We start from the raw sequence: 27,700 nt of genomic DNA on the forward strand, positions 1-27,700 counted from the left end.
TGACACTTCTAATTTCACCTTCTCCCTCACAAATTGCAGATTATAACGTATCATATTATGGTCACTAAAGAGGTTCCTTTACCTTAAGTTCCCTTATTAAATCTGGTTCATTAGACAACACTAAATCCAAAATTGCCTTCTCTCTCGTGGGCTCCAGTACTCTAAGACGTAGACTTGAGAAAATTGGTGGAAGACCCAGGGGGGATATCCAGAGGATTGTTTTTATGCTGTGATGGTGACTAAAATACTAAAGGTGACAAAACTGCACAGCTACAGATAAAGAGCAAGAATGGGGCAAACTGGGCAACGGCTTCAAAGAGGCATCAGCAGTCTACGTTGTACTGTTAATTGTACCAATCTAAGCATGTGGTAAATAACAATGAAAGAACAAAAGGTGGTATCGTACTCAGTGAAGATGGTTATCAAAAATTACAATAGGATCAGTTTGGTAAGTAGGCTGAGGAATCGGCCCCTGGGAAGTGTTGCATAGCAAAGGGATCTAGGAGTGCAGGTAAATGGTTCCATGACAGTGGTGTCACAGGTAGATAGGGTGGTCAAGGCTTTTGGTATATTGGCCTTCATCAATCAGGGTATTGAGTATTGAAGTTGGGACATTATAGTTGTACAAAATGTGGTAAGGCTACAAATGGAGGATTGTGTTCAGTTTTGGTCATTCTGCTATAGGAAGGCTATCATTAAACTGGAGAGAGTGCAGAGAAGATTTACGAGTTGAACATTTAAGATGTTGCCAGGACACAAGGGCATGAGCTATAGGGAGAGGTTAGGTCTATAGGCATGGAGTCATAGAGTAATACAGCGTGGAAACACGCCCTTCGGCCCAATTTGCCCACACCGGCCAACATGCCCCAGCTACCCAGCTACACTAGTCCCACCTGCCAGCATTTGGTCCATATCCATATAACCATATAACCATATAACCATATAACAACTACAGCACGGAAACAGGCCCGTTCGGCCCTACCAGTCCACGCCGACCACTCTCTCTGACCTAGTCTCATCTACCTGCTCTCAGACCATAACCCTCTAATCCCCTCTTATCCATATACCTATCCAATTTACTCTTAAATAATAAAATCGAGCCTGCCTCCACCACTTCCACCGGAAGCCCATTCCATACAGCCACCACCCTCTGAGTAAAGAAGTTACCCCTCATGTTACCCCTAAACTTTTGTCCCTCAATTCTGAAGTTATGTCCCCTTGTTGGAATCTTCCCCACTCTCAAAGGGAAAAGCCTACCCACGTCAACTCTGTCCGTCCCTCTTAAAATTTAAAAAACCTCTATCAAGTCCCCCCTCAACCTTCTACGCTCCAAAGAATAAAGTCCCAACCTGTTCAACCTCTCTCTGTAGCTTCAGTGCTGAAACCCAGGCAACATTCTAGTAAATCTCCTCTGTACCCTCTCCATTTTGTCGACATCCTTCCTATAATTTGGCGACCAGAACTGCACACCATACTCCAGATTCGGCCTCACCAATGCCCTGTACAATTTCAACATTACATCCCAACTTCTATATTCGATGCTCTGATTTATAAAGGCAAGCATACCAAACGCCTTCTTCACCACCCTATCCACATGAGATTCCACCTTCAGGGAACAATGCACAGTTATTCCCAGATCCCTCTGTTCCACTGCATTCCTCAATCCCTCCAAATCTGTCCTATTCATGTACTTGCCTAACTGTTTCTTAAATGTTGGGATAGTCCCTGTCTCAACTACCTCCTCGGGCAGCTTGTTCCATACATCCACCACCCTTTGTATGAAATCTTATTCCTATTAAATCTTTTCCCCTTCACCTTAAACCTATGTCCTCTGGTTCTCGATTCCCCTACTCTGGGCAAGAGACTCTGTGCATCTACCCAATCTATTCCTCTCATGATCTTATACACCTCTATAATGCAGTGCTGGACACCCGAGTTCCATCCCGACTTATGGGTGCTGTCTGTACGGAGTTTGTACGTTCTCCCCGTGATCTGTGTGGGTTTTCTCCGAGATCTTCGGTTTCCTCCCACACTCCAAAGACGTACAAGTATGTAGGTTAATTGGCTTGGTAAAAGGTAAAAGTTGTCACTAGTGGGTGTAGGATAGTGTTAATGTGCGGGGATTGCTGGTCGGCGTGGACCCGTGGGCTGAAAGAGCCTGCTTGCGCACTGTGTTTCTAAAAAAAAGCTCAGACCCTCTAGTCCTGGCAACATCCTCGTAAATCGTCTCTCTACCCTTTCCAGCTTGACGACATCTTTCCTATAACATGGTGCCCAGAACAGAACACAATACTCTAAGTGCCGCTTCACCAACATCTATATAACTGCAACATGACCTCCCAACTTCTATATTCAATACTCTGACTGATGAAGGCCAATGTGCCAAAAGTTTTTTTGACCACCCGATCTACCTGCATCTGCACTCTTATGCTGTACAACACTCCCCAGAGCCCTACTTAGGTCCTGCCCATGTTAGACTTCCCAAAATGCAACACCTCACATTCCATCAACCATTCCTCAGCCCACCTGGCCAATCGATCCAGATCCTGTTGCAATTTTTCACAACCATTTTCACTATCTGCAAAACCACCCACTTTTGTATCACAAGCAAACATGCTAATCTTGCCATGCATGTTCTTATCCAAATCATTGATATAGATGATTTGATTAGATACCTATTATCACAGTACAGCACAGAAACAGCCCACAATGTGTTGATTAAGTTTATCAATTTATTGTATTACTGATTATTATATATTTATCTGTGTGTTATTGTTTTTATGTGCCTGTTAAACTGCTGCAGGTAAGAATTTCATTATTCCGTTGACAATCAAACACTCTTCACACTTGGCATGTGAAGGAAGTGTCAGAGATGAAGATTTCAGAGATACAGTGTGGAAACAGGCCCTTCAGCCCACCAAGTCCGTTCCGACCAGCAGTCCACGAGCACCTCACATTTCTCTGTATTAAATTCCATCAACCAGCGGCACGGTAGCGCAGCGGTAGAGTTGTTGCTTTACAGCGAATGCAGCGCCGGAGACTCAGGTTCGATCCTGACTACGGGTGCTGCACTGTAAGGAGTTTGTACGTTCTCCCCGTGACCTGCGTGGGTTTACTCCGAGATCTTCGGTTTCCTCCCACACTCCAAAGACGTACAGGTATGTAGGTTAATTGGCTGGGTAAATGTAAAAATTGTCCCTAGTGGGTGTAGGATAGTGTTAATGTGCGGGGATCACTGGGCGGCACGGACTTGGAGGGCCGAAAAGGCCTGTTTCCGGCTGTATGTATATGATATGATATGATATTCCTCAGCCCACTTGGCCAATTGATCAAGATCCTGCTGCAATTTTTCACAACCATCTTCACTATCTGCAAAACCACCCAGTTTTGAGCAGGGTCGGACTGTGAGTAGGGCTAGGTCCATGGAGCACAGGAGCATGATGTATAAAATCATCAGGGAGTAAACACACAGTCTTTTACCAGTGGGGTGCAACTAAGAACCAGAGGACACAGGTTTAAGGTGAAGGGAGAAATATTTAATAGGAAACTGAGGGGCAACTTTATTTTTTACACAAAGGGTGTGGAGTGATATGCCAGAGGAGGTAGTTGAGGCAGGTACTATCACAATGATTAAAAAAACATTTAGACAGATACATGGATAGGAAAGGTTTAGAGGGATATGGGCCAAATGTAGGCCGATGGGACTAGTGTTGATGGGGGATGCTCGTTGGTGTGGGCAAGTTAGGCCGCAGGGCCTGTTCCCGCACTGTATGACCAAACGTAACAGTTTAAGTTTGTGCAAAGATTCAATGATTAATGAGTGATCCATATATCGCTAGTTAATAATTGCAGTGTGAAGCTCTACTTTCAGTCATTTACTCTTGCAGCAGTTACGGAATGTAAAGTTTTATGCACTGGTATTTTGAGTGACTTGGGTGTGTTGCACAGTGGTGCAGCTAGTGATGCAGCTGCCTCACAGCTCCAGCCACCCGGCTCCAGTCCTGTGATACCTGTGTGGATTTGCACGTTCTTTCTGTGACCTTGTAGGTTTCTTCTGTGTGCTCTGGTTTCCAAGCACATCCTGACGTTCGGCAGTCAGTAGGTTAACGGGATGGTTTAGTTTAGTTTAAAGATACAGTGCGGAAACAGGCCCTTTCGGCCCACCGGGTTCGCGCCGACCAGCGATCCCCGCACATTAACACTATCCTACACCCACTAGGGACAATTTTTGCATTTACCAAGCCAATTAACCTACAAACCTGCACGTCTTTGGAGTGTGGGGGGAAACCGAAGATCTCAGAGAAAACCCACGCAGGTTACGGGGAGAACGTACAAACTCCGTACAGACAGCACCCGTAGTCGGGATGGAAACCGGGTCTCCGGAGCTGCATTCGCTGTAATGCAGCAACTCTACCGCTGCGCCACCGTGAGTCGGTAGGTTAACAGGATGGTGTGAGTCGGTAGGTTAACAGGCGGGTGTGAGTCGGTAGGTTAACAGACGGGTGAGTCGGTAGGTTAACAGGCGGGTGTGAGTCGGTAGGTTAACAGGATGGTGTGAGTCGGTAGGTTAACAGATGGGTGAGTCGGAAGGTTAATAGGCGGGTGAGTCGGTAGGTTAACAGGATGGTGTGATTCGGGAGCTTAACAGGATGGTGTGAGTCGGTAGGCTAACAGACGGGTGAGTCGGTAGGTTAACAGATGGGTGAGTCGGTAGGTTAACAGACGGGTGAGTCGGTAGGTTAACAGGATGGTGTGAGTCGGGAGCTTAACAGGATGGTGTGAGTCGGTAGGTTAACAGACGGTGAGTCGGTAGGTTAACAGGCGGGTGAGTCGGTAGGTTAACAGGCGGGTCGGTAGGTTAACAGGATGGTGTGAGTCGGTAGGTTAACAGGCGGGTGAGTCGGTAGGTTAACAGGCGGTGTAAGTTGGTAGTTTAATGGGCAGGTGTAAGTTCCACTAGTGTGTAAATTAATACTCTAATTTGGAATGGGTGAGGGGGGCTGATTGGGATGTGTGGAGAATAAGGTGGTTTGGGTTTGGGTTGAATACGTGTAAAAAATGAAAGCTTGATGAGGTGGGTGGAGGGCCTGTTCTGTGCCATCTCTGCCTCGTCCCAGAGAATGGTCACCACAAATGTTCTCAACATCTTCACAGAACAGTGCAGCACAGGAACACCCTCACAGTGCATCCATGCAGTGCACGATAACATGGGGAATTTATAAAATAAAAACAGAAAATGCTGGAAACACTCAGCACGTCGGGCAGCTTCTGCGGAAAGACAATGGCTGACGGAGAGCCGATGAAATGTTACCGCTGTTTGGTTCTGCACAGAAGCTGCTGACTTGGTCACTGCTCCCAGCATTCCCTGCTTTTAGCTCAGGCTTCCAGCATCTGCAATCTTTTTTAAACTTTAATATATTATGAGCTTTTGCCTCTTTATATCCACTTCCAGGAAATAAATGCTTCTGTGAAGTCCACAACGTGACCAATATTGTCCTCATTTGTATGGACATTGGGGAAGTCAAAGTCACCCACTATGGTAACCCTGTTGCTTTTACATCTTTCGATAATCCACCTGCACATCTGTTCCTTGATCTCCTGTTTGCAGTAGTACAATCACAGAGTGATGCCACCTTTTTTATTTTTGAGCTCACCTCAGCGGACGAGCCCTCCAGTGTGTCCTGTCGGAAAATAACTGCAGATGCTGGTACAAATCAAAGGTATCACAAAATGCTGGAGTAACTCAGCAGGTCAGGCAGCATCTCTGGAGAGAAGGAATGGGTGACGTTTCAGGTCGAGACCCTTCTTCAGACTGATGACAGGGGACGGGGCTGGACAAAGATAGAATGTAGGTGGAGACAGGAAGACAGTGGGGGAACTGGGAAGGGGGAGGGGAAAGAGAGGGACAGAGGAGCTATCTGAAGTGACAGAGGAACTATCTTTCCCTTCCCCCTTCCCAGTTCTCCCACTGTCTTCCTGTCTCCAACTACATCCTATCTTTGTCCCGCCCCCTACATCACCCATTCCTACTCTCCTGAGATGCTGCCTGACCCGCTGAGTTACTCCAGCATTTTGTGATACCTCCAGTATGTCCTCTCTGCGTGCCGCTGTGACAGTCTCCCTGATCACTAGCGCACTCCTCCACCTCTCTCTCTCTCTCTCTCTCTCTCTCTAGGACAGTCTCCCTGATCACTAGCGCACTCCTCCATCCCTCTCTATCTCTCTCAGTGGTGCAGCAGTAGAGTTGCTGCCTTACAGCGCCAGAGACCCCTCCCTCCTTTCACAATACTGGTGCCAATGTCCCAATGTTATAGGAAAGATGTTGTCAAGCTGGAAAAGGTGAAGAGATTTACAAGAATGTTGCCAAGACTCAAGGGCCTGAGCAACAGGGAGAGGCTGAGCAGGTTAAGACTCTATTCCATGAAGCGCAGGAGGATGAGGGATGACCTTAGAGGTGTACAAAAACATGAGAGAAATAGATCGGGTTGATGCACAGAGTCTCTCTCTCAGAGTAGGGGAACCAGAGGATGTAAGTTTAAGATGGGGGGGGGGGGGGAGATCTAATAGGAATCTGATGGGTAACTCTCTCACACAAAGGTAAGTGGATGTATGGAACGAGCTTCCGGAGGAGGTAGTTGAGGCATGTACTATCAAAATGTTTAAGAAGCATTTAGACAGCTACATGGATAGGACACGTTTAGAGGATATAGACCAAGTGGACCCATTGGGCCTAAATTGCTCCTGCATTGGTGCAGCACCCTCTCCCCCCTCACTTCCCCCCTCCCCTCTCCCCCTCCCTCCATCCCCTTCCCTCTCCCCTGCCCCTCCTAATCCCTCCCCTTCACCCCCTCCCCCCTTCCCCTCCATCACCCTCAATCCCCCTTATCCTCCCTCCCACCACCCCCCTCCCTCCCACCACCCCCCTCCCTCCCACCACCCCCCTCCCTCCCACCACCCCCCTCCCTCCCACCACCCCCCTCCCTCCCTCCCTAGGAGATAGATTTAAACTTTTAAATGTGAATAACTTAAAAAATATAACACCGATTTCAATGAAATTTCTTCCATTAGCACTAAAGGGACAACGGCGAGTAAGGTGGGCCTAACATTGTCGTGCTATCGTGTACCGTTTCGGCTGTAGTTCAGGAACAAACAAAGAAACAAAAGTTTTAGTATATAGATGGAGGATATGGATACTTGTTGGTCGGAATGGGCAAGTTGGGCCGAAAGGCTTGTTTACCTGCTGTGTAGTTCAGAGTTCATCACGTTGTGTGACTATATGAGGTCATCTCTGCCCAGGAAGAGAGCCCAATAATCCATGTATCTGAACCCTCCTCCTCAACCAGCTTCTTTGCCACATATTGAAACGGACCATCTTTAGCCAGAGGAAGTAGTTGGGGCAGGTACAACAACATGTAAAAGTCTGCTCATTTCCTCTGCAGATACTGCCTGAACCACTGACAGCTGGCTCAACCCAGCCCACCCATTTAGTTTAGTTTAGAGATACAGCGCGGAAACAGGCCCTTTCAGCCCACTGGGTCCGCGCCGACCAGCGATCCCTGCACTTTAACACTATCCTACACCCACTAGGGACAATGTTTACATTTACCAAGCAAATTAGCCCACATACCTGCACGTCTTTGGAGTGTGGGAGGAAACCGAAGATCTCAGAGAAAACCCACGCAGGTCACGGGGAGAAGGTACAAACTCCGTACAGACAGCACCCGTAGTCGGGATGGAACCCGGGTCTCCGGCGCTGCATTCGCTGTAAGGCAGCAACTCTACCGCTGCGCTACTGCTGCGCCACCGTGCCGCCCTTACTTAAAGGGTGCTTGTCACCAGGTGAGTGGCGAGTAAACCTGCTTTGTGAATCTCTCGGCTAATAACGTTCATTCATTAGGCAGGGCTGAGCAGGTGGCTGAGTGAAGCTATCCCCCCTGCTCAGATGTACTTACACAGTACGCTGATGTAAGGAGCAGGTCACCACAATATGGCACACTGTGCAAAACCTTAGCTGCCAGTTATATCATTAAAGACCAAAGAATACATTTACATCTTGCCTTTCAAAACTTTTAGAAAGGACTCATGGCCAATAAAATACTTGGAGTTATACTCCGATGAGCCAAAACATTATGACCACTGACAGGTGAAGTGAATAACATTGATTATCTTGTTACAATGGCAGCTGTCAAGGGGTGGGATATATTAGGCAGCAAGTGAACAGTCAGTTCTTGAAGTTGATGTGTTGGATGCAGGAGAAATGGGCAGGAGCAAAGACTTGAGCGACTTTGACAAGGGCCAAATTGTTATGGCCAGACGACTGGGTCAGAGCATCTCTGAAACGGCAAGGCTTGTGAGGTGCTGCTAAAGGATCTGCTGCTAATGTTTTGGTGCCAGATACCACAGGACACCTTCAGGGGTCTTGTAGAGTCCATGTCTCGGCGGGTCGGCGCTGTTTTGGCAGCACATAGAGGACCAACAAGCTTATTAGGCAGGTGGTCATAATGTTTTGGCTCATCAGTGTAGATTCATACAGAACAGGCCCTTCGGCCCAACCCGCCCATGCCGACGAAGATGCCCTGTCTACAGCAGTCCCACCTGTCGCATTAGGCCCATATCCCTCTGAACTTTTCCTATCCTTGTAAATTCTGTTAAATGTTAAATTCTTTTTGCAGGGTAGACAACCACAACAGCAGCGGTAACTGGCCGTGGAACAGATGTGAGTGACAGAGGTGGTGGATTAAATGGGAACTCCCCAAGCCTTCATCCAAAGAATGGGAGCATTAATGTCCAACACACAGGGCCTCAGCTGGACACGCTTTCCACATCAGCTTGGACGCCAAACCTCCTTTCATAGATGTGACATTGTAGAATGAATGGTCTCGTTGACTTCCAGCCTAGCTCATGATGCAGAATGTAGAGGGATTCATAGCACCACTCTCATAGATAGAGTCATAGAGTGATACAGTGTGGAAACAGGCCCTTCGGCCCAACTTGCCCACACCGGCCAACAATGTCCCAGCTACCCCAGTCCCACCTGCCTGCGCTTGGTCCATACCCCTCCAAACCTGTCCTATCCATGGACCTGTCCAACTGTTTCTTAAATGATGGGATAGTCCCAGCCTCAACTACCTCCTCTGGCAGCTTGTTCCATACACCCACCACCCTCTGTGTAAAAACATTACCCCTCGGATTCCTATTAAATCTTTTCCCTTTCACCTTGAACCTATGTCCACTGGTCCTCGATTCCCCTGCTCTGGGTAAAAGACTGCATCTACCCGATCTATTCCTCTCATGATTTTGTACACCTCTATAAGATCTCCCCTCATCCTCCTGTGCTCCATGGAATAGAGTCCCAGCCTACTCAACCTCTCCCTGTAGCACACACCCTCTAGTCCTGGCAACATCCTCGTAAATCTTTTCTGAACCCTTTCAAGCTTGACAATATCTTTCCGATAACACGGTGCCCAGACTGAACACAATGTTCTAAATGCAGTCTCACCCACTCTCAGGTGGCCACTAGGTCACAGAGCTCCTGAAATTGGACAATGAAACAGCAGCTTTCGACAAGGGGGAAAAGACTCATTAAACCATAATTTGGACTGAACCAGATCTTAAAAGTTTCACTTAAACTAGGGATATCCCAGGGAATAAAAATCTTAGCCCAACTATTCAATTAGAAAAGAGCCAATGATACAAAATTAATCAAATGTCATAGAAGTAGACATCAGAGGGTCAGAATAAGAGTAATTAACAAATGAGAAGTATTTAAAAGCTGAAAGCATTCACCTATGCATTCTGACTTGGTTTCGGGAGTGAGTTAACGCAGGGTTATTGTACAAATATAATTGTTTGGAAGCACCAACATTTATTCAACCTGTGGCAGCTCTGTCCATTTCAGAGTCCTGGAACATGGAGGGAGTGGCTTTGCCAAGTGCAGATACTCCAGCTTGTGTTCATGATACAGATTCACAGATACACAGCACCATTTCTATACTCAATAAACAATAGACAATAGGTGCAGGAGGAGGCCATTCGGCCCTTCGAGCCAGCACAACCATTCAATGTGATCATGGCTGATCATTCTCAATCAGTACCCCGTTCCTGCCTTCTCCCCATACCCCCTGACTCCGCTATCCTCTATCCTCTACTTTAACTGATTGATAATCCTAACTTAAAGTGTAATGATCATAAAGGAAAAAGGCCATTGTTAAATGTGGCCTATGTGAGGACGAGTATCGACAATGAGGCTTAACAAGACGACTTTTTTGCATATCTTTCATTCATTCGTTCTATATCTCTCTGCATCACCGTCTATATCTCTCCTCTCCCCTGACTCTCAGTCTGAAGAAGGGTCTCGACCCAAAACACCACCTATTCCCTTTCTCCAGAGATGTTGCCTGACCCGCTGAGTTACTCCAGCTTTTTGTGTATCTTTTAGTTTAGAGATACAGCGCGGAAACAGGCCTTTCGGCCCACCTTCGGATCGCCGACCAGCGATCCCCACACATCAACCCTGTCCTACACACACTAGGGACAATTTATACATACACCAAGCCAATTAACCTACAAACCTGTACGTCTTTGGAGTGTGGGAGGAAACCAAAGATCTCGGAAAAAACACACGCTAGTCACGGGGAAAACGTACAAACTCCGTACAGACAGCACCCTTAGTCAGGATGGAACCCGGGTCTCTGGTGCTGCAAGCGCTGTAAGGCAGCAACTCTACCGCTGCGCCACCGTGACCGCCCATCTTTGGTAAACCAACATCTGCAGTTCCTACCTACACAGTGGGTAACCCTGTTACATGTGTGCATGTGTAATACTCACACCGTGTACTACTGTAGATAACCCTGCAGAGTGTGTGCGTGTGATACTCACCCTATGTACTGCAGTGGGTGACTCTGGTGAATGACGATCCTGCAGGTTGGACATGTGTTGTTCTCCTCCAGATATTTCACAAGGCAGCTCCTACAAACTGAAAGCAGATGGAGAATACATCAACACATTGCCTACATTCACTCCCAGTGCCAACATTGGCAAAAATACTCGAATGCAACAGAGTTCCCGTTTAAGATGCAGTGACTTTTGCAGGGAGATGTTTGCCAATGAACAATCCAAACCGATCAGTGGGAGATATACACAGGTATATGGGCAGAAACGATAGTGGCATTTACGAGGCTTTTAGATAAGGCATATGGGAGAATCGAGGATATGGATGATGACATCAGTTTGACTTGGCATTATGTTCAACACAAACATTGTTGTTGGAAGGGCCCACTCCTGCAGTGCTGTGCTCCATGACGCAGGATCTTTTCATCCCAAGGAGGAAGAAACATACTAAGAGGAGAATGAGGAGACTGTGGCTGACAAAGGAAGTCACAGACAACATAAAAGCAAACGAGAAGGCATATAATATGGCAATTAGTGGGAAGCTGGAGGATTAGGAAGCTTTTAAACTAAAAAAGCAATTTGGGGAGAGAAGATGAAAAATAAAGGTAAGCTAGCAAATAATATAGAAAACGGCACCAAATGTTCTTTCAGATATATAAAGATTAAAAAAGAGTCAAGAGTGGGCAAAGAAATATCTAAGAAGTATGTGCTGGTGTTGGAGAGGGTCCAGAGGAGGTGAATGAGAATGATCCCGGGCATGATTGGGTTGATGTATGAGGAGCGACTGGTGGCTCTGGGCCTGTACTCGCTGGAGTTTAGAAGGATGAGTGGGGGGACATCATTGAAACCGAACAATGCAAGGAAGTGGATGTGGAGAGGATGTTTCCACTAGTGAGAGAGTCTAGGACAAGAGGGTACAGCCTCAGAAAAGGACGTACCTTTATAATGGAGATAAGGAGTAATTTCTTTAGCTAGAGGGTGGAATTTGTTGCCACTGATGGCTTTGAAGGCCAGGTCATTGCATATTTTTAAAGCATGTTTTTAAAGATTACGGTCTTGATTAGTAAGGGTGTCAAAGGTTACAGGGAGAAGGCAGGAGAATGGTTGAGAGTGAACGATAGAACTATGATTGAATGTCATAGAAACATAGAAAATAGGTGCAGGAGGAGGTCATTTGGCCCTTCGAGCCAGCACCACCATTCACTGTGATCATGGCTGATCATCCACAATCAGCAACCCGTGCCTGCCTTCTCCCCATATCCCTTGAATCTGCTAGCCTAGAACTCTATCTAACTCTCTTTTAAATTCATCCAGTGAATTGGCCTCCACTGCCTTCTGTGGCAGAGAATTCCACTAATGTCAGTGCAGACTTGTTGGGCCGACTGGTCCAATTCTGCTGCTCTGTCTTATGATCCAGTTGGTCTTGATATCATGTTTAATACAGACATTTTGAGGCTAAAGGCCTGTACGGGGCTGTACTGTTCTATAACTAACGCTATACAGTAATGCTCTAACACTAAAATATGGCGCCCCACTGTGGCGACATTTTGCCAGTTGCACGACAGCACAGATCATACACTGCAGTCCTCAACTACTTTAAGGAAGGACGTCCTTGCTGTTGAGACAGTGCAGGTTAATCCCTGGGATGGCGGGACTCACATATGAGGAAAGATTGGAAAGACTGGGCTTGTATTCACTGGAGTTTAGAAAGATGAGAGGGGATCTTATAGAGACGTATAAAATTATAAAAGGACTGGACAAGCTAGATGCAGGAAAAATGTTCCCTATGTTGGGGGAGTCCAGAACCAGGGGCCACAGTCTAAAAATAATGGGGAGGCCATTTAAAACTGAGGTGAGAAGAAACTTTTTCACCCAGGGAGTTGTAAATTTGTGGAATTCTCTGCCACAGAGGGCAGTGGAGGCCAATTCACTGGATGAATTTAAAAGGGGCTAGGGGAATCAAGGGATATGGGGAGAAGGCAGGCACGGGTTACTGACTGTGGATAATCAGCCATGATCACAATGAATGGCGGTGCTGGCTCGAAGGGCCAAATGGCCTCCTCCTGCACCTAGTTTCTATGTTTCTATGTTTTACTTGGATGAAAGGAACAGCACAGATCAGTGCTGTCACTGACAAGCTGCCAGTCCATTGAAAGGATTGGTTCACTGTGATCTCCCGATGGCAACAGCTGCTGACTGCAGGGGAATCCCTGATGGCTAAACAAGCCAAGCCTCGCAGAAACGGTGGGGACAGTGGATGAGCTGCACGCCGTGGTCAACAAGCACCAGTCAGCTCAACCCCGAAGCCTTTGCCATCATAGCCGGGGACTGCAACAAAGCCAGTCTGAAGACATCACTCCCTAACTCCCATCAGCACGTGTCCTGCAGCACCTGGGGATTACACACCCTTGACCAGGCTGTTCCACCATCAGAGATGTCGATCACTCCGTCCCTCACCCGCACTTTGGGAATTCACACCTGGCTGTGCTGCTTCTTCCTGCTACAGGCAGCAACTGAAGAGCACACCCCCAGCACTGAGAAGTGCACACAGCTGGTATGGGGAGGCAGAGGAACAACTCCGGGACTGCTCGGAGTCCGTAGACTGGGCAATGTTTAAGGACTCAGCAATGGACCTGACTGAATATACCATGATTTTTAATGACTTTACAATGAAATGTGTGGAGGAGTGTGTTCCCATGAAAACCAGTGTTTCCCAACCAGAACCCTTGGATGAACCACAAGATCTGCATTCTAAGAAGAAAGGGGAGGCCATTTAAAACGGGTGAGAATAAACTTTTTTTACCCAGAGAGTTGTAAATTGTAAAAAATTGTAAAAAGAGAGTAAAACATCACCAATCCACATCTTGCAGAGATGATGCCTGACCTACCCACAGAGTTACTCCAGCACTTGGTGCTTTTTTAACCAATCCACATCTTGCAGAGATGATGCCTGACCTACCCACAGAGTTACTCCAGCACTTGGTGTTTTTTTAAACAAATTCTTCTTTGGGCAGTCCCTTGAAATTGAGGAGCATAGAAAAATATCCAGAAAACCAGGAACTACAGATGCTGGTTTACAAACAGCACGTCATTTTCCACTAAGGTACCTTGCAGCCCAACAATAAGAACATTAAATTCTCCCATTTTAGGTAGTAACCCATACCACCCTACCTCACCCACTCCCTTTTTCTCCCTCATTCCTGTGGATGTGCTGGCTCAAAGGGCCAAATGGCCTCCTTCTGCACCTATTTTCTATTTTTCTAATCTTCTGAGGACCAGAGGACACATTCAAGCCTGGCAATGTAGAGTCATATATTAAGTCCAGATACGACCTTGATAAGTCCATCAAACAGGCTAAAAGGGGCATCCGCTCTGGACTGGAGGATGAGTTGGATGTTCGGGAACTGTGGCAGGGCTTATATAACATCACTTCCAACAAGGAGAAACCAGACAGTGAAGCATCACTCCAAGATGAGCTCAATGCGTTCCACGCAGGTTTGATCGGGCGAACGCTGATGTGTCTTCCCGAGGCCTCATGGTATTACAGTCACAGTCACAGAGAACGACGGCAAAAGATCCTTCAGGGGCGTGATCCCTAGGAAAGCACCTGATGGTCTACCTGGTCGTGTTCTTAAAACCTGCACGGACCAACTGGCCAGGTTTTTGCAGACAACTTCAACCTTTCATTACTGAGGTCTGAGCTTCCCACCTGCCTTCAAAGGGCATCAATAATACCGCCGGCAGATACGACCTTGATAAATCCATCAAACAGGCTAAAAGGGACATTCGCTCTCGACTGGAGGATGTTGGATGTTTGGGAACTGTGCCTCAATGACTACTGACTGGTGGCACTAACATCTGTGATGAAGGGCTTGGAGAGGTTGGTTATGGCACAGACCAACTCCACCTCACCAACAACCTGAACCCACTGGAATTTGCCAACCACCACAATAGAGCAGTGGGGGATGTGATCGCACTGACTCTTCACTCTGCACTGGACCACATGGACAATAAAAACACATCCATCCGGCTGTTGTTTGTAGACTACAGTTCAATACCATCATCCCCTCCACGCTAGTTATCAAGCTCACGGAACTGGGTCTCTGCGCATCCCTCTGCAACGCTTCTCAACTTTCTCATCAACAGAACACAATTAGTACAAATTAGCAACAACACTTCCTCCACGATAACCATCAGCACAGGGGCAACGAAAGGCAGTGTGATCAGTCCCCTACTCTACTCACTCTCTGTCCATGACTGTTCCAACTCCATCTTTAAATTCGCCAACGACACCACCGTTGTTGTATAAATTACGGGGAAAGATTGTCTGATTGAATGGTACAACAACAACAACCTTGCTCAATGCCAGTAAAACCACCAAAATAGATTAGTAACTTGAGAAGAGGAAGGCCAAGGATCCACAATCCTGTCTTCATCGATGGATGAGTGGATCAGTGGTAGAGAGAGTCAACAACTTCAAGTTCCTGGGTGCACACGTCTATGGAGATCTGGCCTGGACCCAGCACATTGATGCAATCCTAAAGAAAGCTCATCAACCCCTTGACTTCCTTGGAAGAGTGAGGGGATTTGGTATTTCAGGGAGGACTCTCTTGATCTTCTACAGGTGTACTGTAGAGAGCATATCGACCTGTTGCAACACAGCCTGGTTCGGCAACTCAAACGGCCAGGAGCAAAGACCGGGTCCATCACGGGTTCTGATGTTCCTATTGAGGGGATGTATATGAGTCGCAGCCAGCATCAGTGGAGACCTCTTCTCATATTTTTCTCTTTGCACTACCTGTTGTATGTTTTGATTGTACTCATGTATGGTATGGTTTGACCAGATTGCAAGCAGACAATGTTTCCACTGTGCCTTGGTACAAATCGACCAATTCCAATACCAAAGCAGCCAAGCCTCAGCCCCAGTCAAGGTCAGAAGGAAGAGATTCTATAGCTTCACCACAGATGACATATTAACTCTCAACTCTCAACAATACTTACAAAATATTTTGAGATGGAGCTCTTTTGGGAGCTGCAGTGGGATGAGTGAAAGGAATGATCCATCCATGTATGTAACACAAGGAGGCAAATGTGAGCACTCCTCTTAGCTGAACAAGACCAGTGATCATCTCACAGGTGAATACACCTTCCACAACCACGGGTGATGCAGCCATTAGGTTACCCAAGCCACCGAGAGCTCAGGCAACAACAATTTGCAGATGATCAAAAGCAGGAGGCTGGAGAGGTACTTGGCTGGGTTGGATCAGTCCTAATGTTTGCAGACCATCGACTGTGTTCTGCTCTGCATCGGTTTTTCGGGTATGTACGATTCACAATGATCAGCAAGCAGTCTCCCTGGCCATTTACCACATCATCAGTCTTCAGTCAAATCACCAGGGTGATGTAAGGATGATAGACATTGCTGTGAAAACTGCTGATTATTAACCTGCTCAGCTGTGCTCAGTGCAGGCTCTGCTGGGTCCAGGTCAGAAGCCCAGCAGTCTGCAGCAGGTGACTCTCTATCCAATATCTCAACTGCTCTGGAAGGTTAGATCGCATGGGATCCAAGGAGAGATAGCTGAATGGATAGCACATTGGCTCCATGGAAGGAAGCAGAGGGTGATGGTGGAAGATTGCTTCTGGCCTGTGATCAGTGGTGTGCCTCAGGGTTCGGTGCTGGGTCCGTTACTGTTTGTCATCTACATCAATGATTTGGATGAGAACATACAGGGCAAGGTGAGGAACTATGCTGATGATACAAAAGTGAGTGGTTTAGCAGATAGTGAAGATGGTTGTGAAAGATTGCAGCAGGATCTGGATCGATTGGCCAGGTGGGCGGAGGAATGGTTGATGGAATTTAAAACAGAGTAGTGTAAGGTGTTGCATTTTGGGACGTCGAACAAGGACAGGACCTACACAGTAAATAGTAGGCCTATGGGTAGTGTTGTAGAGCAGAGGGATCTAGGAGTACAGGTGCATGATTCCTTGAAGGTCGAGTCACAGGTAGATAAGGTGATCTAAAAGGCTTTTGGCATTTTGGCCTTCATCAGTCAGAGTATTGAGTATAGAAGATGGGAGGACATGTTGCAGGTGTGTAAAACGTTGGTGAGACCGCATTTAGAATATTGTGTTCTGGGCACCTTGGTGCCGAGATAAACTACACTCAACTACATTGGATAATCCGTATCACTTTGAACCATGAATAACTATGTGCCTATCTCGAGGCCTCTTAGGCACCACTCCATTCACCTCCACCGAGTCCACTCCACGTGCACTAGCACGATCCTACACACCGGGGACAATGTACAGCAACCAATCAACTTACAAACATGTACGTCTTAAGGTCAGAAGTGATAGGAGCAGAATTAGGCCATTTGGCCCATCAAGTCTACTCCGCCATTCAATCATGGCTGATCTATCTTTAGTTTTAGTTTTAGAGTTTTTCGAGTCCATGCCAACCAGTGATCCTCGCACATTAACACTATCCTACACCCACTAGGAACAATTTTTACATTTACCAGGTTGATTAACCTACAAACCAGTACGTCTTTGGAGTGTGGGGGGAAACCGAAGATCTTGGAGAAAACCCACGCAGGTCACGGGGAGAGAGTACAAACTCCGTACAGACAGTGCCTGTAGTCTTGATGGAACCCGGGTCTCTGGCGCTGCATTCACTGTAAGGCAGCAACTCTACTCCTCGGATTCCTATTAACTCTTTTCCCCTTCACCTTGAACCGATGTCTTCTGGTCCTCAATTCCCCAACTCTGGGTAAAAGACTCTGTGCATCTACTGATCTATTCCTCTCATGATTTTGTACACCTCTATAAAATCTCCCCTCATCCTCCTACGCTCCATGGAATAGAGTCCCAGCCTACTCAACCTGTCCCTGTAGCTCACTCCCTCTAGTCCTGGCAACATCCTCGTAAATCTTTTCTGAACCCTTTCAAGCTTGACAATATCTTTCCGATAACATGGTGCCCAGAACTGAACACAATATTCCATATGCGGTCTCACTACTTAACTGAGTTGCAAACCTTTACCCAGCTAAATCCAGCCACGATTTCAGCAAAAACAGAAAGGCAGTCACGATACAGTGCAGGAATACATTCAACCATGTCACAATACAATAGATTACTCTTCCTACAATTACCAATGGTCCTCAAGTTGTTACAAATATTTCACTATTCTTGCCATGCGCCAAGCAAATGGACAAGATGGCAGAGTTTAATATCAATAAGTGGGCATATATCCTTTGTCCAAACCCAGCACCCGTGGTGCCTGGCCTTTGAGGGATTTGCTGTCATGTGCTTGCCAGCATTTCAAACAATCAGTGGAACAGGAAACAATCAAAGTGATCAGCAGTGCTCTGTCTCTTTGTGGAACATCAAAAGTCTGTGCCATTGAAAGCTGAAATAAATCATTACATCTACAAAGGATAGAACGCTGCAAGAAATTCATTCAATGTAGTATCAACAAAAATTACACGAGAAAACAAAGGGACAACATAAAGCATGAACTGCAGCTAATGCTGTGATTTCAGAGTCAGCGTTTGGTAATGTTACTACAAAGCATTCCGACTTCACTGATAGTGAAAACTGTCTCACAACATCAGCAGCTGAGGAAATCAGAGCTCACAGCCAACAACACAGCATGACTCCCTGCCTTCCATGCTTCCATCCCTTTTATTGCTCCCAGGAACATGAGAAATTATGTACAGTGCCCTCCATAATGTTTGGGACAAAGACCCATAATTTATTTATTTGCCTCTACTCCACAATTTGAGATTTGTAATAGAAAAAATCACATTGGTTAAAGTGCACATTGTCAGATTTTAATAAAGGCCATTTTTATACATTTTGGTTTCACCATGTAGAAATTACATAGTCCCCCCCCATTTCAGGGCACCGTAATGTTTGGGACACAGCAATGTCATGTAAATGAAAGTAGTCATGTTTAGTATTTTGTTGCATATCCTTTGCATGCAATGACCGCTTGAAGTCTGTGATTCGTGGACATCACCAGTTGCTGGGTGTCTTCTCTGGTGATGGTATTGATGGTATTGCAGCCATCTTTAGCTTATGCTTGTTTTGGGGGCTAGTCCCCTTCAGTTTTCTCTTCGGCATATAAAAAGCATGCTCAATTGGGTTCAGATCGGGTGATTGACTTGGTCACTCAAGATTTGACCATTTTTTAGCTTTGAAAAACTCCTTTGTTGCTTTAGCAGTATGTTTGGGATCATTGTCTTGCTGTAGAATGAACTGCCGGCCAATGAGTTTTGAGGCATTTGTTTGAACTTGAGCAGATAGGATGTGTCTATACACTTCAGAATTCATTATGCCACTACCATCAGCAGTTGTATCATCAATGAAGATAAGTGAGCCAGTACCTTCAGCAGCCATACATGCCCAGGTCATAACACCCCCACCACCGTGTTTCACAGATGAGGTGGTATGCTTTGGATCTTGGGCAGTTCCTTCTCTCCTCCATACTTTGCTCTTGCCATCACTCTGATATAAGTTAATCTTTGTCTCATCTGTCCACAAGACCTTTTTCCAGAACTGTGATTGCTCTTTTAAGTACTTCTTGGCAAACTGTAACCTGGCCGTCCTATTTTTGCAGCTAATCAGTGGTTTGCATCTTGCAGTGTTGCCTCTGTATTTCTGTTCATGAAGTCTTCTACGGACAGTGGTCATTGAGAAATCCACACCTGACTCCTGAAGAGTGTTTCTGATCTGTCGAACAGGTGGTTGGGCATTTTTCTTTATTATAGAGAGAATTCTTCTGTCATCAGCTGTGGAGGTCTTCCTTGGCCTGCCAGTCCCTTTGCGATTAGTAAGCTCACCAGTGCTCTCTTTCTTCTTAATGATGATCCAAACAATTGATTTTGGTAAGCCTAAGGTTTGGCTGATGTCTCTAACAGTTTTATTCTTGTTTCCCAGTCTCATAATGGCTTCTTTGACTTTCATTGGCATAACTTTGGTCCTCATGTTGATAAACAGCAATAAACGTTTCCAAAGGTGATGGAAAGACTGGAGGAAAGACGGTGCTGAGAGCTCTCTTATACCTGCATTAAAGAGGCATTTAAACACACCTGTGAAGCTGTTTCCCAAACATTATGGTGCCCTGAAATGGGGGGACTATGTATAAACACAGCTGTAATTTCTATATGGTGAAACCAAAATGTGTAAAAATACCCTCTAATAAAATCTGACAATGTGCACTTTAACCAATGTGATTTTCATTACAAATCTCAAATTGTGGAGTACAGAGGCAAATAACTGGGTCTTTGTCCCAAACATTATGGAGGGCACTGTAGTTGGAGTGGGTCATACTGGCCTCACAAATGTCCTGCCAATCAATAAAACCTTGGCTGAATGGAGTCAGTGAACAATTTGTAAATGGCCTCTTCGACCCAGCGTACCAATGATTAAACAGCCATCAACAATGATCACCGTTTCATAGAAGTGTACTGCACAGAAACGGGCCCTTCGACTCAACTCTACATGCTGACCATCACGCCCATCTACGCAAATCCCATTTGCCTGCATTAGGCCCATAATCTCTCCACTCCTTTCCTATCCAAGTACCTGTCCAAATGCAGAAAACAGGAACTGCAGATGCTGCTTTACCAAGAGAACTGTTGCGAGAAGCACTGGATCGACTGTTGGTATCTGAAATGCTCGTTGGGTTTGAACTGGGAGGTCTGGAAACGGAGTTGGAAACCACAAGGCACAATATGGCGACACAGGCAATGGTCATTGGCGAGACTTGGTGACCGTTTCGCCGCCAAGGCCTACTGGATCCTCCGGTTGCTATCTATTTAAATTAACCCTCCCAATCCCACACTGACCTTTCTGTCCTGGGCCTCCTCCGTTGCCAGAGTGATGCCACATTAAACTGGAGGAACTGCACCTCATGTTTTGCTTGGGTAGCTTACAACCCAACAATATGAATGTTGAATTCTACAATTTACGGTAAGTTCTACAAACACCCCTCTCTCCCCTTCTCTTCCTCTTCCCCCCCTTCCTCCACTAAAAGTTCGTTAACCAGTTCCACAGTTCCCACAGAGATATCCCTCTTGGGATCACACCATCCCTAAGTAGGGTTGCCAACTCGGGACATCCCGTATATTGGGCTAAATTGGTTTGTCCCGTACGAGACCGCCCTTGTCCCGTATTAGGCCCGGGCAGTGGTGTAGGCCCGGACACTGTAGCCCGGACACTGTAAGCCCGGACACTGTAGGCCCGGACACTGTAGGCTCGGACACTGTAGGCCCGGACACTGTAGGCCCGGACACTGTAGGCCCGGACACTGTAGGCCCGGACACTGTAGGCCCGGACACTGTAGGCCCGGACACTGTAGGCCCAGGGACCGCTGTAGACCCGTACAGTGTAGCCCCGGGCGCCGCCTATCGGAGGTTGCATAGCAACCCGCCTCCCGGCCCGGGCGGCCGCCATTGGTGGAGCGGGAGCACGTGGCCGCTGGCTGGGTGAGGTCACTTGGGGCGCGGGGCGGTGACGTCACCTTGTCCCGTATTTGTGAGTGAGAAAGCTGGCAACCCTACCCACCATGGAATCGGGAACTCGCCCAGAGAGGGAAGCCGCCGAGCCCGGCCCCTGCTGCTCACCCGTGGACCAGAAAGGAGGGAGTTGGAGTGGGAACAGAGGTCTGGGTGGGAGTGCAGTGCCTCAACGGGGGAGTGCGCCACTGGAGACCCTGCAACAGAAAATACTGGAGTAACTCAGCATCTCTGGAGAAGGAATGAGTGACGTTTTGGGTTGAGATCATTCTTCAGACTGACTTCAGCGGGGAGGGAGGCAGATAGATAGAGATGAAGGTGTGAAAGCACGGCAAAGGGAATGGAGATCAAGGAAAATGGAGAATTGATCATTGTTAGCTGGGAGAAGGTAACAACAAAGCAAACAGAGATAAAATGTAGTCGGAGACAGTAAGACTGGCAGAGAACTGGGAAGGGGGAGGGATGCGGAGAGAGGGAAAGCAAGGGCTACTTGAAGTTAGAGAAGACAATGTTCATACTGCTGGTGTGTAAGTTGCCCGAGCGAAATATGAGGTGCTGTTTCTCCAATTTGCACTGGGTCTCACTGACAATGGAGGCGGCCCAGGACAGAAAGGTCAGTGTGGAAATGGGAAGGGGAGTTAATGTGTCCAGCAACCATGATCAAGTAGGTCTAGGTGGACTGAGCGGAGGTGTTCAGCAAAACGATCGCCAAGCACTGCCCGGGTCTACACTGCCCGGGCCTAAAGCGCTCCCCGGGCCTACAGCACTCCCCGGGCCTAATATGGGACAAGGGCGGTCCCGTGCGGGACAAAGCAATTTAGCCAAATATATGGGATGTCTCGGCTAATACGGAACAGTTGGCAACCTTAGCTGTAACGCCCTGGTCCCATGCGCTGAGTTAATCTGCCTTACCTGTCAGGCCTCTTGCATTAAAATAAGTGCAGTTTAGTCTATCAGACTCCTCGCTCCCTGTCCTGCCCCTGCCTCTCCTGCAACTTGACCTTGGCTGCTTTCATGCTTATCTCTGCCTCTGCTTGCCCATCTGCACAAACCACGCTTGGGGTCACAACCCTTGTCAGACTAGTTTACAAGCCTTGTGTTGACAGGGATCATGCCCAGCTGGGCAGTTTAATGTATAGAGATTCTATTTTGGAAAAAAATTAAGATGGCAGAGAGCATTAAATGTAGAAGCAGTGATTCTTGTCAATTAAACAAAAGCAAAAGTTTCATCTTTGAAAAATCATAAGATCATAGGTATATGTGATAGGGACAGAAACAGGCCATTTGGCACAAGTATACTCCGCCATTCAATCATGGGTGATCTATCTCTCCCTCCTTACTCAATTCTCTTGCCTTCTCCCCCTAACCTCTGACACTCTCCTGCCTTCACCCCACAAGCTCTGACATCAAATGCATCGCACTCAATTTATACCACCTCTTACGTACTAGTCTGCATCCAAAGGACATAATCGTCCGAAAACAAACACGACGGGAACACAAAAGCATCACATTCTCAGCACAGTCTGGTTACTGGAGTCTGAAGAAAGTTCCCGACCCGAAAAAACACCCATCCTTTTTCTCCAGAGATGCTGCGTGGCCCGCTGAGTTACTGCAGCACTCTGTGTCCATGTTCTCCAGAGATGCTGCCTGACCCGCTGAGTTACTCCAGCACTCTGTGTCCATGTTCTCCAGAGATGCTGCCTGACCCGCTGAGTTACTCCAGCACTCTGTGTCCATGTTCTCCAGAGATGCTGCCTGACCCACTGAGTTACTCCAGCAATTTGCATCGTCAGTCTCCACACAGTTAGGTTACTAAGGGCTGAAAACCAGAGCAGGCACCAGCTGCCTGACCTGCTGAGTTATTCCAGTACTATGTGCCCTTTTGCGTATTAACCTGCATCTGCAGTTCCTTGTGTTGGTATCAGTGTTTCTCAACCTTTTTACCCTTGCAGAACCCTTGAAATAATTTTCATGTCTCAGGGAACCCCTACATAAAATTTGTCACGTGCAGCTCCTGTCCACTGACCATTAAAGGCCGTTTCACACTGGCGCCGTATAGACGTCGCTAAATATATTCCTATGATTAATATACTTTTAAATGATATAACAGGTTGAAGACTTTATTATAATACCCAAGAATTTTCCAAGAATATGCGGTACATGTATAATAAAATTACAAATATGAAATTAAACTCAAAAATGACTCACAAATGCATTGACATATGATTAGCAAGGATGTGCATTTCTGCTCTACATTGGTTCTAATCCTGGGGAAAACAAACCCACATATGACCACTAATTGCAGTCATGTAGAGTATAATCTCATCTTGCTTATTGAAGTACATGTAAATCCGCACATAAATTGATAATCAGCCCAAAAAGGTGGCAATTGGCTTTTCTGCTGTGTTTTATATTTTAACCACATCTTAATTAATTAATATGAATTAATTAATTAATATGATCTTGAACTTAAATTTAATATTTGCTCATTACAGTTCCACCACTGATTTTCTGGCACTCTTGGTTCCAGAGTTTTGCTGGTTTATCCAGCTGGCCAAGGAAGTCGGCTGTGGGGATAGATGTGCTGGCTCCAGCTGGGCTGGAGTTCCAGAGCCCCGGCCGCAGGTTGCAAATTCAACCCACCGATCGGCCATGGAAGTCCTGATGAGGTCGAGATTGGCTGCCTCGCCCAGCCTAGGTGACACATTTTCGGGGAGACTTCCAGGGCGGGGGGGATTTCTCGCGGAACCCCTAGTGACCTCTAGCCGAACCCGAGTGTTCCGGGGAACCCCGGTTGAGAAACGCTGGTCTACATGTTCACCACAGCTGGGGTGAACAAAGGGAGCTCGACAGCTCCACCTGCTGGCTTCACTCAGAAATGAAAGCAAACTCAAATGCTTGAAGCATCTTGCTCTACTGATCGGGTGATACCAAGTTAAAGCCAATTGGCAAAAAGTTTAACATTGAATCAGGGATTGTACTGAGAGAGGTTCATTATTTTTCTTGCATTTCATGAAGTAAGCATTATTAGATAATTTGTTACACCTAGAGCAGATATTCAGGTACATACAGGTATGTAGGCACTCTGTGACTGTGGTGGCGTCTATCAAATATCCATTGCAAAGTCGACACGTGATGTGAGCATTAATGTCCCAAAGCTTTATCTTCCTAGTCAACATCTTTGAACCCTGGAAAAAAACAAAAGGTTTTCAAATGAAAGTGGTGTTACATTGATTAGTTTAGTTTAGAGATAAAGCGCAGAAACAGGCCCTTTTTGCCCACCGGGTCCGCGCCGACCAGCGATCCCCGCACATTAACACTAGCCTATACCCATTCGGATTTTTTTTTACGTTTACCTAGCCAATTAACCTACAAACCTGTAAGTCTTGAGTGTGAGAGGAAACCGAAGATCTCGGAGAAAACCCACGCAGGTCACGGGGAGAACGTACAAACTCCCGTACAGACAGCACCCGTAGTCGGGATGGAACCCGGGTCTCCGGCATTGCATTCGCTGTAAGGCAGCAACTCTACCGCTGCGCCACCGTGCCTCCCTTAGGAACAATAGTCACTCCTGATTTTGTATTTTCACAAAAGAGGAAACCTCCTCGACACATCCATCCTATAGTAAGTGCTCGGGATCTTCTGTTCTTTGGCCGTGCCTACCGCTCTTCTACACACCGGTAGATTCAGCACCAGCATATCCAATCCGCCCTCTCTGAATTGCTTCCACGCCTTAACATCTTTCCTTACATTCATAAGATCATAGAAACATAGAAACATAGAAAATAGGTGCAAGAGTAGGCCATTCGGCCCTTCGAGCCTGCACCGCCATTCAATATGATCATGGCTGATCATCCAACTCAGTATCCTGTACCTGCCTTCTCTCCATACCCCCTGATCCCTTTAGCCACGAGGGCCACATCTAACTCCCTCTTAAATATAGCCAATGAACTGGCCTCAACTACCTTCTGTGGCAGAGAATTCCACAGATTCACCACTGTCTGTGTGAAAAAAACCTTTCTCATCTCGGTCCTAAAAGACTTCCCTCTTATCCTTAAACTGTGACCCCTTGTTCTGGACTTCCCCAACATCAGGAACAATCTTCCTGCATCTAGCCTGTCCAACCCCTTAAGAATTTTGTAAGTTTCTATAAGATCCCCCCTCAATCTTCTAAATTCTAGCGAGTACAAGCCGAGTCTATCCAGTCTTTCTTCATATTAAAGTCCTGCCATCCCAGGAATCAATCTGGTGAACCTTCTCTGTACTCCCTCTATGGCAAGAATGTCTTTCCTCAGATTAGGAGACCAAAACTGTACGCAATACTCCAGTTGTGGTCTCACCAATGCCCTGTATAACTGCAGCAGAACCTCCCTGCTCCTATACTCAAATCCCCTCGCTATGAATGCCAACATACCATTCGCTTTCTTCACTGCCTGCTGCACCTGCTTGCCTACTTTCAATAACTGGTGTACCACGACACCCAGGTCTCGTTGCATCTCCCCTTCTCCTAATCGGCCACCATTCATAAGTGATAGGAGTAGAATTAGGCCTTTCGGCCCATCAAGTCTACTCGGCCATTCAATCATGGCTGACCTATCTCTTCCTCCTAACCCCATTCTCCTGCCTTCCCCCATAATCTCTGACGCCTGTACTAATCAAGAATCTATCAATCTCTGCCTTAAATATATCCACTGACTTTGCCTCCACAGCCTTAGCAAATAATTCCACAAATTCACCACCCTCTGACTAAAGAAATTTCTCCTAATCTCCCTCCTAAAAGAATGTCCTTTAATTCTGAGGCTGTGGTCTCTAGTCCTAGACTCTCCCACGAGTGGAAACATCTGCTCCACATCCACTCTCTTCAAGCCTTTCACTATTCTGTAGGTTTCAATGAGGTCCCCCCTCATTCGTCTAAACTGCAGCAAATATAGGCCCAGTGCCATCAAACGCTCATCACAGGTTAACTTACTCATTCCTGGGATCATTCTTGTAAAGAATTAAGAGAGGCTAAACATAGAAACATAGAAAATATGTTTGGCCCTTCGAGCCAGCACCGCCATTCATTGTGATCATGGCTGATCATCCACTATCAGTAACCTGTGCCTGCCTTCTCCCCATATCCCTTGATTCCGCTAGCCCCTAGAGCTCTATCTAACTCTCCAATTCATCCAGTGAATTGGCCTCCACTGCCTTCTGCGCAAGAGAATTCCACAAATTGACAACTCTCTGGGTGAAAAAGTTTTATCTCATCTCAGTTTTAAATGGCCTCCCCTTTATTCTTAGACTGTGGCCCCTGATTCTGGACTCCCCCAACATCGGGAACATTTTTCCTGAGTACTCCAGGAACGGGCTCAACAATGTCACAGAACCAAAGTCAGGAGCCTCTAGCTGCAAGAATGTGTCACGACATGGGATTGTGTGGGAACTGAGGTCAGAGTTTGACTTCGAGGTGCTCACCTGCGCTGCTCTGACGCGAAGCACTGCAGTGTAGTCATGTGATGAGGCCGGGATAGATCTCAATGATTGAGCAGTGGCGTGAAACACCTGGGCAAGGGGAAACAAGCAGGTTGTGTCACATCACGGTACAATATCACCAGTGCACCTCAGTGTGCACTGACCAAAAATTCTGCTGTAGTTAAATTAATACAAAATAAAACATTACAGTCCAAGATTATATGCTATAATGACTGAACATTATAATATGATCCAATGTAGGCAGACTATGGAAAAGGACAATGCATGTATTGTGGACATGTCTCTTGTGGACATGTCTATGTGACACATTGTAGATGGGTTAGTGCCCATTCCAGTAACTGTGATGATTCTAAATTTGATTCATAAATAGAAAGCCCTGGACAAGTTTTGTTCCCAGATTTTTGATTTTGACTTAAAATAGTAAATGTGATTCATAGCTTTATAAGCATAGACATAGAGTATAAAATAGACTCCAAACCTTTGTGATTACCTTAATCTAATTCTGAGGAAATCTTAGGAAGGTTGCTAAGTTCTCAGAAAGAATGGCAAAATTAGATTTGTGAGAATAATAAAAACAGAAAGTGTTGCAAACACTCAGCAGGTCAGGCAGCATCAGTAGGAAGAGAAACAGTGAACATCTCAGGTCAACGGCCCTTCATCGGGAACTGGGAAAGGAAGAAAGTAAATTAGTTTTAAGTTCCAGAGGAGATGGCAGAGGGTTGAACAGGAAAATGGGAATACTTCCGATAAGGTGAGGCCAGGTAATAGGCTCCAGATGGCATCGCATCTGAATAAGAATTGATGATTACTGAGAT

The 27,700-nt window shown here is 46.5% G+C and overlaps 1 protein-coding gene across 2 annotated transcripts in view; it reads right to left on the reverse strand.

Moving 5' to 3' along the window:
* The window catches only part of pcgf3 (polycomb group ring finger 3), an 80,745-nt gene extending 53,794 nt beyond the window's left edge, over window positions 1-26,951 (reverse strand). For both annotated transcript variants that reach the window (XR_013547814.1, XM_078407890.1), the window contains exons 1-3: window positions 26,868-26,951; window positions 24,481-24,598; window positions 10,879-10,975 (exon numbers count right to left, since the gene is read on the reverse strand). Coding sequence is in view for 1 of the 2 variants with exons in the window: in XM_078407890.1 (XP_078264016.1) it covers window positions 10,879-10,975; window positions 24,481-24,589 (206 nt within the window). In the remaining variant the exon portion in view is untranslated. The remainder of the gene's footprint in view (window positions 1-10,878; window positions 10,976-24,480; window positions 24,599-26,867) is intronic.
* Between the last annotated feature and the right edge of the window lie 749 nt (window positions 26,952-27,700).

Source organism: Rhinoraja longicauda, chromosome 1 (assembly GCF_053455715.1).
Source record: "Rhinoraja longicauda isolate Sanriku21f chromosome 1, sRhiLon1.1, whole genome shotgun sequence".
Taxonomy (NCBI): Eukaryota; Metazoa; Chordata; class Chondrichthyes; order Rajiformes; family Arhynchobatidae; genus Rhinoraja; species Rhinoraja longicauda.